Raw genomic sequence first — 16,721 nt, 5'->3', positions numbered from 1 at the left:
CATGGTTTGTCGGAATTCTGGATCCTGTCATATCATAAACTCATGGTAATCTAGTTCTCTTATATAACATTCTAGCATCATCACATTTCCTATTGTATAACCTCATTTCTTCAGTAGGCATTCTTTGGAAGTATGATATGCAGCTTGTTGGAATTCTAGACTTTGCCATATTAGAAATTCAAGTCTGCTTAGTCTTATTTTATTACTTCGTATCCTATCATTTTATTCTCTAAGATAATCTTACCACACGAAGTAGAGATCGTATGCCTGTATGGGTAGAGAGCGTGTCTAACATCTTCTTTTTCTGTGACTGAGGTCTCTTATTCAGAATTGTAGGTTGCAGATCAAGAGTTAGTTTAAAGTAAAAGAGTCTTCGGATTCTCTGGCTTCTATAGATTCTGCAGGTTTTAGCTGATTGCGGGATTTTGGGCTAATTATCTAGTGACGACTTCAAGTTTACTGCATCATCAATCCAAATCAGCACATACAAATACCAAGGCAAACATAAATCAGCGTGAGCGGCGCCAATTTCCACCGTTCACATTCTCAGCCATCAATTGCAAGGCTAAGACTGGTGAATTTCAAGGACATTTGAGGCCTAGTTAATCAATGATGGTTGACCAGTCGGTCCCCCACATGTACCAAAAGCTTCCCTATAGGGTAGTCCCTGTTCGATACATGTACATCTAATCTAGTCTCTTCCAGTGGCGTTTCTACTCTTATTCTTGTGAAAACCACAGTGCCAGATGACTCAGATGAGTCGACATCTGGGGTGGTTGCTGTCTTGCTAAAGCCTGATTTAAATACAGCAAGTGGAAAGTCAGGCCCAATCAAAACCCATTTAATATTTGGGCCTTCAATTTCAGGTCCAACCGCGCTTGCTAATAACGGACCTATTCTTAGGGTTAAGCTGGGTGAAATAATACGGTTGGGGCCCACCAGTTTATTAGTCAGGTTCAAAATCAGATCCATGCCTGAACCACGGCCGCTGTTATTGGCTCAAGCCCAACCTGTATTTATTTGGCTTTTGCTGGTGATCCGAAGCAGGCTGTTTCATGCAGCTGGGCCCCGAGAAGAAATGGATGGTAAGAAAAGTGTTTTTTGGTTAGATCATCTGACCTAAAATAAGGCCGTTTCATGCAGATGAGTGCAGGAAGAAATATATGGCTAGAGAAGCGTTATAGCTGTCTACTTGTTCCGTACACGGGAGAGCATCTAAAGAGTGGAAAAGCTCAAGGGCGTGTTTGGATTGCCCTGTGCCCGTAAAACATTCCCACGTGTAATGATTCTACTAGCACGTGAGATGAGCTGTTTTCTGCTCAAAGAGCACCGTGAATCTGTTTGAAAGAGCAGAACAATCCAAGTGTATAAACGCGCATAGGGTTTTCCTATGGTTGGATATTTGCAACATCGATTGGACCGTATCAAAGCATGCGAATCTCTAGATGAGCCGCACTTGATTGACAATCCACATGACAACATGAGTTATGTACAAACCCTCAAGCCAACCATTGGCGGGATTTATGTCGGTATAAGGGCACCCATGCCCATCCCTAAGGGGTGACAATGGGCCAGGGCCTGGGTTTAATATCTTTGCTTGGTTCGGGCAAGGGTGAATAGCTTAGTCCCTTGTCTCTGTTACTAGTTGTAACTGATGGACCAATCAAGTCCCTTAATTGGACAAAGGGAAACATCAGAAGTGTCTGTGGGGCCCACTGTGATATATGGGTTTTTTACCCACGCCGTCCATTCATTTTAGTATATGAGCTGAAAAAAGTGAGCCAAATCAAAGGCTCAAGTGGATCCAACCACAGTAAGCAGCAGTGATAATGACACCCAACCTTCTTAGAGCCGTGGTGATGTTTATTTGCCATCCCACCTGCTAATAACGTCAAATAGAGCTGGATGAAGGTAAAAAACAAATATCTCCAGATCAAAACTTGTGTAGCTCTCGAGAAGTTTCAAATGGTGGGTGTTCAATCCCAACACCAACACGTCTCTTGGCATATTTTCCGGCTCTCATAGGCCGGTGGAGTGTAAATAATTATGTAAGGGCATAAAAGAATAATAATATCCACTTGAGTTGCCCTACTTTGCACCTTTATTTAATATATTTAGGTTATTTTCATTAATATTATATGAGAAATACTTCAATACTCTGGTAGAGTGTGATGAATGAAAGACAGGTCGTGGTAAATTGGGGAGAAATTGCATACATATCTTACAGTTAATTCAGACTAACCTTCCAAATCATTGGGCACAACAATTTTATATGTATCATTAAAAAAATATCGCTTTTATCTGGTAATCCATATGTTATATTGCTGGACATTTATTGAAGGTTAAAAGTAAAAAATATCCAATGGTCTTATTTCAAAGTACAAGTGTCCATGCATCAGAGGTTAGGATGGTTTAACCAATCCAATCTTTATAATGTGACCCAGCGGCAGTGCGTTTCACAATTTAGTTCGCTTAGTTTGAGTTGATATACGTTACTTTTATCATTTCTACGTGCCCGCATATCAAGCGTCATATGTTGCCAGAGGATCAACTAACTCCTATTTATATTTATTTAAAGATTAGTGTTTACCCCACAATGACCAGTGCGTCACGGTGGACGTTGCTCCTGATGGTGAAGGGTAGGTGTATCCTGCCAGCCCGCGCATTTTATTGCACGCCGCCGTATAACGGTCCAGGTCTTTCTTTGGCTATTAAAAGGACGCCATTCCATCGAGAGAGAGAGAGAGAGAGAGAGAGAGAGAGAGAGAGAGAGAGAGAGAGAGAGATATGGGGTACAAAGGGATTCTCGGGTTCAAAACTGGCATAGTCCAGGGTCCGCTGGGACCCGATATATCAGGACCTGAACTTGTCGCTGCTGTCGCTAACGCCGGCGGTATTGGAATCCTCAAAGCTCCCGATTGGGTAATGTTTGGCTTCTTATAATTTTAACCCTTGCTTGTTCTTTGAAATTTCTGATCGAATGATGAATTACTTGGTTCTTTGAACTTTGATTTTTGGTTTTCTTTTTTCTTTTTACATTTCTTAAAATGATTTCTGTAGTCATGTGAGAGGCGGATGAAATTTTCGGTTCACACATGGAAAGATATCTAGATTGAGTCGACTACGGAGAAAGATAGATAATACGCTGGCATGGTAGACCACAGAGGAATTGCGTGCATGGCATACTAGTAGTTGAAATAAAACCGACCATATTAGGGGCCTAGTTTAGATGTATCCTAAGTTTGACTAGGGCTATGCATCGAGCTGAGTCGGGTTGAGGTGGGTCAAGCTTGGCTTGGCTTGTCCATGCTCTTCTCAAGTTCAAGCTCGAGCTCAGCCTCAAGCTTACTATTGAAGCTTGGCTTGTTTGCTAAAACCTTCGAGTCGAAGTTGAGGTGAGCTAATAGATCAAGTCGAGGCAAGCTTACCTCGAGTTAAGTTGAGCTTGCTCCCAACCTGACCTAACTTCCAAATTAAATATTTAATTAATAATACACACACACACACACACATATATATATATATGGACAAGGTTTTGTACGGTCAAGCTCATGGGAACTCCCTATGAGGTCGAGCAGTGTGGGCCCCACCATGATGTATGCCAAACATCAACACCATGCATTTGATGGGTCCCCTTTAAATTATGGGATATCTCAAAAATCGGCCGTATACGGAACTCAGGTGGGCCATTCCATCTAAAATCATGTGAAGACATGCCTAAAACATATAAAAGCACTTGGTGGGGCCCACCTGAAATTTGGATGCATCTTAAACGTGGTTTGACCCCTTATCCAAGTGGGACACACATAATGGATGGTCTGGATTTATGAACGACATCTCGGTGGCCTAAAAAATGATTATGAATGTTTTAATGGAGGGTAACCCCTCTCAACTTTTGTATGTGGTGTGGTCCACACAAGTCATGGATTAACTTGATTTTTAAGCCCTAGGCCCACTATGGAATGATGCATCTGACTGATGGGGTAGATGTTCGACATACATCATGGTGGGCCCACACTGCTCAACCTCATGGGGAGTTCCCATGAGCTCGACCCTATAGAACCATTTCCCACACACACACACACACACACACACACACACACACACACCAAAACCCTCTTTTTTCTCGTAGAAACCATGGCCCCACCATGAAGATCATCTGTCACAAAAATTAGACCGTTTTTCTCATTAGGTGGACCGTGACGTTTGAATCAATGGATAACGCGGTGTCCGACTCAACATACAGGCACGACCCACCTGATGAATGGACCTGCGTGCTTTTGTCCCTGACGATCTTGATTTGTATACGCCTTTGAAAAATAATCCTACTTTTAACCTGGTTTTAAGACCTGGTGATTTGAACCGTCTCCTTCGGTTCCGAGTCAATTCGTGGCTTTTTCGAGTCAGGCTGAGTAACCCCTTACAACCATTTTTGACTCACGGTGATTAATGGGACCTGATCTGATCGAGTCCGAGGTGATTCAGATGAGTCAATAGCTAGGGTGGCTGCTGAAGCCTGATTTGAATATAGCAAGGTGTAAGCTAGTCAGGCCCAATTCAAGACCATTTCATAGCTGGCCCTTCAATTTCAGGTCCAAGCCTGCTTACTAAAAAAGGAGCCTATTCTTGGGCTCGATCAGGCTGAAATGATACGGCTGGGGCCCACCAGCTTATCAGTTATGTTCAAAATCAGATACGTACATGAACCACGGCCCTTGTTATTGGCCCAAGCCCAACCTGTATTTGCCTGGTGACCCGAACCAGCCTGTTTCAAGCAGCTGGGCCACGGGAAGAAATGGATGGCAACAAAAGTGTTTCGGTTAGACCATCGAGTCTAAAAATCAGGCCATTTCATGCAGTTGAGTACAGGAAGAAATAAATGTCTAGAGATAATGTATAGCTGTCTATTTGTTCCGTACACTGGGGCATCAAGAGCGAAAAAGCCTAAGGGCGTGTTTGGATTGCCCTATACCCATAAAACATTTACAGGTGTAATTATTCCCCAAGCCACGTGGACCACACCACAGGAATCAGTTGCCACTGAATACCCACCATTAAAAACTTCCTAGCATCTATCATAATGTTTATTGATCATCTAATCTATTGCTAATGTCACACAAACCTTAATAAAATTAAAAAATGAAAACTTTTGTAACCTACAAAAGATTTTTAATGGCCAATAACTGCTATTTCTTGTAGTCCAATCTACCCAAACTGGCCTAAAAAAAGCTGAAAAAAATAAATAGATGGGGAGTATATAATGCAAACATTAAGGTGTGCCATTGCCGTCAGTGTCTCACCCACATCATTGTTTCCTGGTTGCATCTGACTTTACTTGCCTCCACTTTGCACCTTTATTTAATATATCTATGTTATTTTCATTAATATTATGTGAGAAATATTTTAATACTCTGGCAGTATGTTATAAATGATGCACAGGCAGTTCTAATTTATTAAGAAATTGCATACATATCATGCAGTTAATTCAAAGTAACCTTCCAAACCATTGGGCACAACAATTTTAGATGTATCATTAAAAAATATTGCTTTTATCTGGTAATCCATGAATCACATTGCGACATTTATTAGAAGGTTAAAAATGAAAAATATCCAACGGTCTTAGTTCAAAGTACAAGTGTCCATGCATCGGAGGTCAGGATGGTTTAACCAATCTTATCTTTATATTGTAACCTAGCGGCAGTGCGTTTCACAATTTAGTCAGTTTAATTTGAGTCGATATACGTTACATTTACCATTTCTACGTGCCAGCGTATCAAGTATCATTTGCAGCAAGAGTATAAGCTAATTCCCTATTTATATTTATTTAAAGTTTAATAATCAACCCCACGAAGACCAGCGTCCACTGTGACGTCGCTCCTGACGTGGTAAAGGGAGGGTGTATTCTGCCAGCCCGCGTATTCTAGTCAAAGAACTTTACGGTTTGTTATCGCACGCCGCCGTATAACGGTCGAGGTCTTAGGCGCTTAAAACGACTCCATTGCATCGAGAGAGAGAGAGAGAGATGATGGGTTGGAGAGGGATTCTAGGGTTCGAGACTGGCATAGTCCAGGGCCCGCTGGGACCCGATATATCGGGACCCGAACTTGTCGCTGCTGTCGCTAATGCCGGCGGTATTGGAATCCTCAGAGCTCCCGATTGGGTAACGTTTCGCTTTTTATAATTTTCTCTGTTACTTGTTATTTGAAATTTCTGATCGAATGAGGAAATCCCCAGCTTTGATTTTTTCTTTTTAATATTCTTAAATGGATTTCTGTAGTGATGTGAGACTCGGATGGAATTTTTGATTCACACGTAGAAAGATAGATATCTAGATTGAATTGAAATGCATTCATCAGCTGTTGTATCATATTTGGAGTTTAGTTACCAAAAGTTTACAATTCAAAAAGAAATCAGCAAAAATTCGAAGTGGGTTTTCTAGTGTGAAATGGATTTGGGTCTATTAAAATTTAGGGAATTTTACAACGAACTACCTAATAAATATAGAATTTACATTCCGGTACCTTATTCAAAACGGTTATCAATAAGCTACCTCATTAATCTAAGTAAATATCATTTGAGTACCTTCAGTTAGAATTTATTAGTGGGATTTCACATAATCATCATGGTGAGCCTTGTAAATTTTTTTTGGGGGGTCGTCTCTCTCCAACTGTTTATAGAAAAAGACATTTCTGCTGATATATTACAAAAGGAGAATCTCATGGGACGCCCACCCTTTATTTTGACGGGCCCACTATGATGTGTATGAGAGATCCACTCCAACCATTAGATGTGTCATCCTACTTAGCCTAGGGCCCAAAATCAGGCTGACCCGTGACTCAGGTGGGCCACCAAAGGAAACAGTTGGGAGAGAGAAGTCCTCCCTTGATTTTTATACGGCCTACCCTGATGATTATATGAAATCCACTCTAACGATTAGATGCCATACAAAAATATAGGATGGGGGCCCAAAAATTAGGCCTACCCATGATGCATGTGGGCCACACCAAAGGAAACAATTTGGAGGGTGAGTGTTGCCCTGTATACTACATTGTTTCCAATCGTGTGGTCCACTTGAAGCACAAATGGAGCTGAGTTTTGGGCCCTAGGCCTAGCAGGTGGTGATGCACCTGGTGGTTAGGGTGGATTTCACATAAACATGACGGTGGGCCTACCCGAGCTGCACATGCCTTTGCTCTCCTGGGCTGACCTGAACTGCCATTAATAAATTCTAACGGAAGGTGCTTAGATGATAATTACTTGGATTAATGAGGTAGCTTATTGAAAACCTTTTGAAAAAGGTACCAGAATGTAAATTCAGTATTAATTATGTAGTTTTGTGTAAAATGTGTGTTTGTGGCTAGGATCTTCCAATCAAGGCATGGTACATCTATAATGGGATACAACAGCCCAGTCCTCTAGATTGCCTAACCATGTGCCCCACTTATCAAAACTGAAACCTGTGTACACTTTGAGAAGCCTCGTGAGTGTTGGCGAATCCAACTTTCAAAAGCCACCTTATCCGGCACTATGTTTCCATCTCCTTGTCCAAGTTCAATAGATGGGGATATACACTGAAGCTGTGGGTAGTGGTTTTAAGTTGCATTAATGGGCTTGTTGTAAAATTCTATGTTACAGAGGTTGTGTGAGGACAAGATTGGTCAATTATTATTCCACACGTTATGTCATTAATTTTAGTTTTTGATTGGTTGCAAAACTAAAAATGTTGAAAAGACTATTGCGGTATCCATCTTGCTCAATGTTCACAACCCTTTCCTTTTGTGAGAAGTCAAGGAAAATGGGAATTATGCATTGAGTGTCACAAGTGAATATGGAAATCTTTACAGTCAGAAGCATTTAGCTTACTAGTCATTTTATACAGTCCATTATTGATCCTTTAATGTGACATTTCGCAGGAGTCGCCTGATCATTTGAGGGAGCTAATAAGAAAGACAAGAACCCTGACAGACAAACCATTTGGGGTTGGTTTTGTCCTAGTATTCCCTCACAAGGAGAATATAAAGGTTGTACTGGATGAGAAGGTTGCACTCTTGCAGGTTTCGTGGGGTGAATACCCGGAGGAGCTTGTATCTGAAGCTCATCAAGCAGGGGTCAAGGTCGTTCACCAAGTGAGTGCTCTTAATTATTGTAGTGCTTGGAATTCTTCATTCTGATTCTCTGAAATATTTTGTGGTATGGAATAGTTGTGCTTGCTGTGAAAGGAATTTGTGAGTTTTCTGATTCATTCAAACATTGTGGGCGTGTTTGGATCTTTGTCCATATTCCTATTTGGGCAGATTTTGTGCTTTTCTAAATTCGGTTTCGAAGAAGGATGTCTTGGTGGTGATTGTTTTTCAAATTTGAAGCAACAAAAGGCACATTTCTGCACCAAATCACAAAATGTTTAGTTTCAATTCTTGCTAGAAATAGTGCTGCTTGTGTTTGGGGCGGACAGCATCTGTTTTCCACTCGAGGTTTCAGGTCTGTCCACACACACTGAAATTGCTGGTCATGCTATTCTCTTGCCATTTCAACTTTCTAAAATATATTGAAGTTGAAGTGATGATTATAGTCACCCCATTGCAAGGTTGCATTAAGAGGATTATGTTAATCAGCAAAAACACTGCTCAGCGAGGACAGTACAAACTGTCAATTTTGGAGGTAGAGGTCAAGGAATTCTCTGCTATGAGACAATCATTGTTGAGTTTCTTGCAGTCTTGTTATATATTTGGCATTTTGATATCCTTTTAGTCATTCCAATTTCCAACTGTTGCTTCCATGCGATATTTTTCTAGAAAAAGAAAAGTTTCACAATGCCAAGTTAGTCTTTCAGGCTTCCAACCAGTAGGCATCTCCCTTTTAATTTACTAATTTCTAAAAGGGGGGAGTTTCTTTTCTCCTTTTAATATCCAAATCATTTATTTCCTCCGGCCTTTGCTTTCCTGCATCAGGGACTCTGTCTTGGTGCTATAAATTTCTGTACGAGGCCTGGAGGTAAGAAGACGATTTCACCAAACATAAGTGGTTTCTCAATGCTATCATGACCTCCTCAATTGCCAACAGAAACACTTTCCAATGATCTCAAGTAGTCACTTCTCTGACCAGTGTTTGGGTAGATAACATTTCCTATTGAGAGAAAAATCTGTCTAGTCTATCCTAGAAGGTGGTTTGTTTTGATTGTTCTCAACGATGTGAAAACCTTCACCATTACAGGGAATTTGTTGACATTTTCTTTGAATCTTTGGCTGTGAAAGTGAGATTTGTCTTTCACAGTTCTTGCAAGTTTGAGGTTTTGAAGCTTAATCATGTATTGATGCCAAAGTATATTGTCAAATCAACTGTTGTTTGGATGCTGCATGCCAATAAGAGTAGAAGTTGATGGTTATTTAGCACCATCTTAATGCATCTTTTTTTTTTTTTTTGCCCAGATGATACCTCAATAACATAAATATATGATTTTGGGATGATATTCCAGTAGCAATCTTTCATTTCATTTTCAGGCTGCTGGTCTACTTGTATTGTCTTTGAACATTCACTTAACTTGTTCATTTTTTTCATGCAAGATTGGGTGTTTCGAAGAAGCACAGAAAGCTATGAATGCCGGCGTAGATGCCATTATTGTCCAAGGACGTGAAGCAGGGGGTCATGTGATTGGTCAGGTAGTGGCATCTTTCCAAAACTTCATATTGGGTGTCACCTAACACACTACTGTGATATATGCTTAAATGTTTTCAGACCATCATTCATGGATTCCCCAGGAATTTACTTATCTATATTGTCTATGGAGGTTCAATACCATTTAAATAAGGAACAAAATGTCTCTCTGTTAACTGTCTGCTTTTGTTTTGTTTTCTTTTCTTTTTCCTTTTCTTTTGTTTTTATTTTTATTTTTTATTTTTTTATTTTAGTCAACTGCCTGCTCTCCAAATACATGATACTGTAAAAATATTTGTCATTTACAGAATCTCATGGTCATTTGATTTATGGCCTCAGTATAATTATTTTTGTGATGTTTAACATTTCACTGCCCTTGTGATTGTAAAAATATCATGGATTGTCATGATCTTGTTTGAATGTCAGTTTTCTTCGGGTGGTCTCAATCCTCTGCATTTCGTTTCAAAATGAAGGGTTCAATTTATTAGGGTCAAGAGATCTCTTGGTAAATATTTCTTTGGTATTCATTTGCCTTCTCAGATTTGAATTTTCTTTTGTTCTTGTACAGGAAGGATTGATGCCATTGTTGCTGAGAGTGGTTGATTTGGTGTCTGGGTGTGACATAACTGTAATTGCTGCAGGGGGTATTGTGGATGCACGTGGTTATGTTGCTGCATTGGCTCTTGGTGCTCAGGGAATCTGCCTTGGCACTCGGTGCGCAACACACTATTTCATATAGGGTCGATTTGGATGTTTAGGTGAACGGAATTGCAATCCATTTAATTCATTGTAGAGGAAACTTCAAAAATGGTTGGGACCATCTTCATTTATAATGGTGATGAAGTCCTAATTGCAATTCCAAGTGTTAATTTACTTGTTTTTGAATGAAAATAAATATTACAAGACAATTCAATTGGTATAGTCCTATTAATTTGAAGTCAAAACATCACATCAAATTGTCCAAGTGCATGGTGTCTTATATAGATTCGTTGCTTGATGTAGGTTCCTTGCTACAGAGGAAAGCTATGCTCACCCTATATATAAAAGAAAGCTGGTTGAATTAGATAAAACTGAGTATACAAATATATTTGGCCGTTCGCGTTGGCCCGGTGCACCACAACGCGTGCTGAAGACGGATTTCTTTAATGATTGGAGACTTCTTCCAGACCATGAAAATGAAGCCAATCATCCTGTCATTGGCCACTCAATGATACATGGCGTGGTCAGCATCTTCTCTCTCTTTTGCAACTATAATATCAGATTATTTTCTTGGATGATATCTTTTTATGACAAGTTCTCCTAGATACTATGATTTCTGTTTGAGGCATGCTAACAGGACAGCATTAGGACTTGCCAAGGGACCCAGATATGCCAGCATGGGATCCAAGCTGTTCTTCAAGAGGCGTCATCATGTAGATGCCCAAAACCTACACTGGTCCACTCATAAGGTTGTCCACACTCATACAAAAGAAATGGACAGTCAATAATCAACCGATGGTCCATGTTCAATGCACATGGCCCAGGGCATCTATGTGTTGGTTCTGTCTGATAAGCGGTTTAGCGTGCCATGTTATCACATTTGGCTGTGTCCCTTGGCAATCCCAAATGTCCCAGTTTAATTCTATTTTCTTTTTCCCTTGACAAAACGGTATTAGAGTAATTCACTTGGATAATTTGGACAAGTAAGCATCATCTTTATCACTGATTGACATCATTGGGACAGGTGAAAATGTTTGTGAGTTGAATAAATATGTAGTCAAAAGTGGTATGTTTGTCTGGACAAATATTTTGGTGCCAATCCATTCATCTTACCGTGCTTTTCACTACTGAGCTACAACCTGGATGGGATGCAACATGAAAAAGAGTAGAATGGCTTGGAGAGGGCAAATGTGGACTGTTTGTATTCTCATTATCTCATTAGCTGAAACCCAGATACAATATTTACACTTGGAAGAATCTCAAGTAGAAGATTCCCATAATACAAGAAAGACTAGCATAACTGAAATACAAGGATGGAAATTTTAATGCAGGGGCAGTTTCACACCGGGCTCGAGTGGGGTTGCCTGTGGTATGCAGGGGCACACTTAGGGTGGGCAGCCCGTGTGAGACAGGCCCCACCTGTGTGAGGCAGGTGGCCCATGTGAAGCGGAACCCATGTGAAGTGGGGCCCATGAGGGGGGTTCAGTCGAGGTCCTAACCCATGGGATGTGGGGCCTGGGCTATGAGATAAAGGGATTGGTTCGCCATGCTCTATCAGTAGCTTTTAGAGCAAGTGGTTAATTGTCATGCATCAAATTTCCTATAGATACTTCAAACTCTTTACGGTCCCTTCCCAGGGTTGAACACTCCAAGCTGGGCTGTCTTTTGAGAGAAGGCATTTTTGAGAATTCCTTTTTGTTAACTTCTCTTTGACTTGGTGACTGTTACCCTCTATATTGTTTGTTCATTCTGTTTAACACCAAATTCTCCGCTATGCAAATTGATAGACTGGAAATAGAGACTACAGTTTGCGTCTTGCTTTTCCATGTGACAAGCTTCTTTTCAATGTGTTCTAGAACCAGTGGTGGATCTTCTATCTTGATGCCATTCATCATGATCGATATCAGTATGCTGAACTGTCAAGGATAGATGATGATGATGAGAACCATATAATAGCCTCACTTTGTCCAGATTTAATGTACCTGAGAATTCTCTTGACAGCATTATAGGGGTTCAAAGTCAGCTCTTGCCTAAATTGATTGACGACACCAAAATCACAGATGGTCTTGTAAAGGTCAGATATATTGAGCTTTACATGACTGCAACTTGTGAACCCCCCATCACTCCTGTAAAACTACTGACTTGTGATTTTCTTCTATTTGAAATGTATTTTGCTTGACCATGTAGATAGAAGGTCCCCATCACACTTTCCCTGTGGATAATGATTCCTTTATCTGATCTCATAAATCATATCATCAGGCAGTCTTTCACCTTCTCAAAGTCATTGACCTCAAATAAGAAAAGAAAGAAAAAAAGTCAATGATCTCAAAGCCATTAACTAGATGTATTTTCAACTCCTTGATAGCCACGTGACCATCATGAGAATGTCATCAACAGAGGCGATCACGAAGTTGCTCTATTTGAATTGTTCATGAACAAGGAGTGATCAACATTCCTCTTATCTGATGCACCAACATTTTGAACCTCTTATCCAATGAACTAACATTTTGAACCATCCTTTAGGGGCTATTTTAAATTATAGATCCCTTCATTAAGTTAAGTAGAACATTTGATGAAACTAACAATGGCTAATTGTTTCAAGCTCCCATGATAGGATTCATTGAAAATATCTCGAGGAAACTTACCCTATACTCTTGGTGGAACCAATGGCTACTAATCTTTCTTTACATTCATCATTACAATGGTCTGTGAGGATTTCACTAACAAACATAATAAGGTTCCAGAGGGTATAATAATCAGCCCTATTGCAGCTCATTTAACAATCCAAAAAGGATAAGGCATGGCCTACTTGTAAAACCTGTAGGCGTTGATTGAGCATGAACCTAGAGCAATTCTTTTTTCTTTCTTTTTTTTCTTTTCTTCCTTTTTTTTTGTTTTCCTATGGGACTTTCTGCTATTTTGTCAATTTTGGTGTTTTGTTTTGGGACAAACCTAGTTTGTTTTGGGGCATATGTTTAGATATGAGGAAAATGATGGAAAATCCAGGGAAATGGAAAAGGTTTCCGCTGATGTGACCATTTGTGCTGTTTGGATAGCAAAGAAAATAATGGATTCCTCCAAGCAATCATTAGCCTTTTCCATAGTTTGGATTCACAAGCACAAGATATAAGGTAACCATTGTGAGAGGAATAAGAGATTTCCACTTGCTATCTGAAGAAGACACTTAAAAATGGAATGCATGTTTGCATAGTGCCTTGAGAAATAATCATTATATAATGATTGAGGTTTCCAATCCAAACATGCCCTTGGAAAAAAAATAAATAAATAGAATACTCTTTCTTTTGGAAGAGCATTCAATGGTTTCTTCACCATTCCATTCAGTTGGGAGAACTTCTCTGGTAAAGTGGTACTAAGGTATTGAGCCATATTGGCCAAAATGGCCTGAAATTGTAAAGGTCTCCTTTCTCATTCCATGCAATTCTTTTACCAATGCAAAATATTTTGGACATTGGACATTGGTTGTGTAATCCCTAACCTGCATATTTTGTATGGGGAAATTTTAGTCTTGAGTTATCTGCTCACATTCATCTACCCATTGGGATGTTGAACTGTCTAGTGGTGGAGATGAAGGCTCTTATCACAATTGAAGGTGTTATCAGAATTTATGGGGGCAGTAGGCTTGTAATTGACCGTTCAGGGAAAATAAACATAGACGGATGATCAAGGTTGGCTCCGTGGATGCAATTTGATGAACCTGCTAGAGGATTGATATCCAATGAGGTTTGAAGGAGATATCAGGCAGCACGAAGATAGATAGTGCCGTCCAGATCCTAGTGCCCTTAACAAGGCAAATGCAGTTGGTGTATTCTTTAGCTAATGAGGGAGTTGGTTTCTCTAATTCCATTGTGTCTGGGTTTCCCAAACATAGTTCAAAAACCCAAAAACTCGACTCAACTGGATGTCTAGTCAGGTTGGGTCAACTCAAAGACTCGAGCAAGTCTTCATATGACGCGACTTGATATTTAATAATGAAATTTAAATATTAGGAATATTAATAAATAATTAATCATACACTAAAAGATATAAAAAGGCAAAAGCATACAACAAAACATGTTTAGTGCTCTCATTTAATACCTTGGTTGTCGTAGTAGAGTTTCAGTGTTCTAATCTCTTCCCAGTTTCACCCAGCATAAAATTTTTATTGAAAAAAAAAAAATGCTTCACTGGTTAGTTACTTGGCCATGTCATTGCAAGCTGCATTAAGCATCTGTAAAACTTGGTTGACTCATGTTCAAAATCGAGTTTCTTACTGAGTCGGCTCAAAATCTCACTGAGTTGAGTTGACTCGGTGAGTTTTTGAACTATGTTTCCAACCCATCTCACCCTTCATTAAAAAAAAATAAAGGCCAACTATCTTCAGTATGAAGTTACCACATGTTATACAGTAAAATAAATAAATCACAAAGACATCATTCACTCTCTTCACGCCAGTGGCTGTATAGGTTGTATGTCAATCAATATATGGGTGTACTTCATTTTGGTATTTGAAAACCTTTCAAATTGAATTTGGTAATTTTTTTTCTTTGAAATCAGTGTAAGTTTGGTGTTCTGTTTCCATTATCTGACTTTAGTTTTCCATATGCCAGGACAAAGAGATACGCCGTTTTGCAGGCACTGTTCCAAATGCGACAACAACAGGCGATATCGAAAGCATGGTTATGTACTCTGGCCAAGGCGTAGGACTTATCAAGGAGATTCTACCAGCAGGTGAAGTGGTGAAGATGTTGGTTGAAGGAGCAAAGCATATAATTCAACAACAATTTCATGGTGCCGATGCTGTATAGTCCGGCAATCTATATCTGGTTACTGTCTTTGGGTTCTCTATAGAATCCAACTGTGTTAATCGTATTCAATAAATGACAAATGACTTAGGGGGGCTTGGCCAACTCCACTCAATAGCGAGGGACTGGCCTCACAAATTTCAATTACTGCTGTTTCCAGCAAACTTGTTATTGTATGACTTTAAAAGGGTTCTTTCCCCACTTTTATATAATTTTCTCTTTGTTTTAGTTACTCTATGATGAATTGAAGGAACCATAGTTCAAAAATCCGATAACTTGACTCGACCCAATGTCCAGCTAGGTTGGGTTGACTCAGACCCAACTGTTAAATAATTAAACAAAACACGTAGGTATTAGGAATAAGCACATAACACACACCCATGAAAATGTTACTATGAGGTCAGACCTCATGGCAGCTTCCCATGAGGTTGAGCTCTGTGGGCCCCACCGTGATCTATGTTGGACATGCATGCCGTGCATTTGGTGGGTCCCCTCTTGGTATGAGATATCCCAAAAATCAGCCATATTCAGAACTCAAGTGGGTCACACCATACCTGAAACATCTAAAGCACTTAGTGGGGCCCACTGGAGTTTTGGATCCGTCTGAAACTTGGTGACCCCTCATCCAAGTGGGACACACAATGGATGGGCTGATATCTGAACACATCTCAGTGGGCCCTGTAAACGATCATGAAGTTTTCAATGGGTGGGTATCCACTCTCAACTGTTATCTATGGTGTGGTCCACGTAAGTCATGGATTGGCCTGATTTTTAGGCCCGTGGTCCACGATGAAAGGGTGCATCTGATTGATGGGGTGGATCTCCGACACAGTACCTTTTCCCCGTGTGTGTGACGTGGTTTGCCAGGGCCAGTGTATGACTTATTCCACCTCGGTCACATTATTAGTAACTGTGTCCCATTTACAACTTTTATGACAAAATCCAACTGACCAGCGAGTGACTTAACTGGGTCACTGTGAGTCAAGTCGAGTCGACTCAACCGAGTTATTGAGCCGACTTGAGGACTCTTTCTGGTTTGGACCGAGTCAGTCCCAAGAGTGAGTTTCGAAAAGACTCTGGCGTGAAATATGACTGAGTTGAGTCGACTCGTCCAACTTTGGAGTCTTGAGTGGGTGAATTTTAGAACTATGGAATGAACTACAAGTCAATTCAATTGAACATCCAAACATAGCCAAATGTAGTGGTATAAACAGCCAGCTGTTGCTACCTGTTTACAATGAGATTGGCTGTGAGTGCAATGATCTGAGGACAGTTGAGTAACATTGCACTGCGATTATAATGCATGGGCCCAACATGAGGCCCAGCCCAACCTTTGTCACCTCCTAACTGTTCCTACTTGTGTGGGCCCACCTGAGTCATTGATTGCCTTGATTTTGTGAGGGAAGGTGTGCATGATGGTCGGTGTGGATGTCATCGACACATCATGGTGTGGCCCACAATACTGTTTTCACAATATTATGGTGAAAACCTTTACACAGGATAATTTTCCATATATGAGAAATGCAACTAGTTCTACGTCCAACTAGTTACAGCTTCTGTGTGAGGCCC

General features: G+C 40.3%; 1 protein-coding gene across 3 annotated transcripts; it reads left to right on the top strand.

Moving 5' to 3' along the window:
- Positions 1-2,765: 2,765 nt before the first annotated feature.
- LOC131234063 (uncharacterized) lies at positions 2,766-15,380 on the top strand. Of its 3 annotated transcripts, XM_058231039.1 has the most exons (7): positions 2,766-2,922; positions 7,914-8,126; positions 9,561-9,656; positions 10,220-10,365; positions 10,654-10,873; positions 12,352-12,424; positions 14,958-15,083. In XM_058231039.1, exons 1-6 carry the CDS (start codon positions 2,788-2,790, stop codon positions 12,382-12,384), a joined length of 843 nt encoding a protein of 280 aa, XP_058087022.1. In that variant the 5' UTR covers positions 2,766-2,787; the 3' UTR covers positions 12,385-12,424; positions 14,958-15,083. The 3 variants fall into 3 exon arrangements, with proteins under 3 accessions (XP_058087022.1, XP_058087021.1, XP_058087020.1); XM_058231038.1 differs by lacking the exon at positions 12,352-12,424 and having other exon boundaries at positions 2,767-2,922; positions 14,958-15,380; XM_058231037.1 differs by lacking the exons at positions 2,766-2,922; positions 12,352-12,424 and adding an exon at positions 5,997-6,160 and having other exon boundaries at positions 14,958-15,380.
- The last annotated feature ends 1,341 nt before the right edge of the window (positions 15,381-16,721 follow it).

Source organism: Magnolia sinica, chromosome 2 (genome assembly GCF_029962835.1).
Source record: "Magnolia sinica isolate HGM2019 chromosome 2, MsV1, whole genome shotgun sequence".
Classification (NCBI taxonomy): Eukaryota; Viridiplantae; Streptophyta; class Magnoliopsida; order Magnoliales; family Magnoliaceae; genus Magnolia; species Magnolia sinica.
Note: the sequence above shows the minus strand (reverse complement) of the source record. Positions and strands in the feature narration are given on the sequence as shown.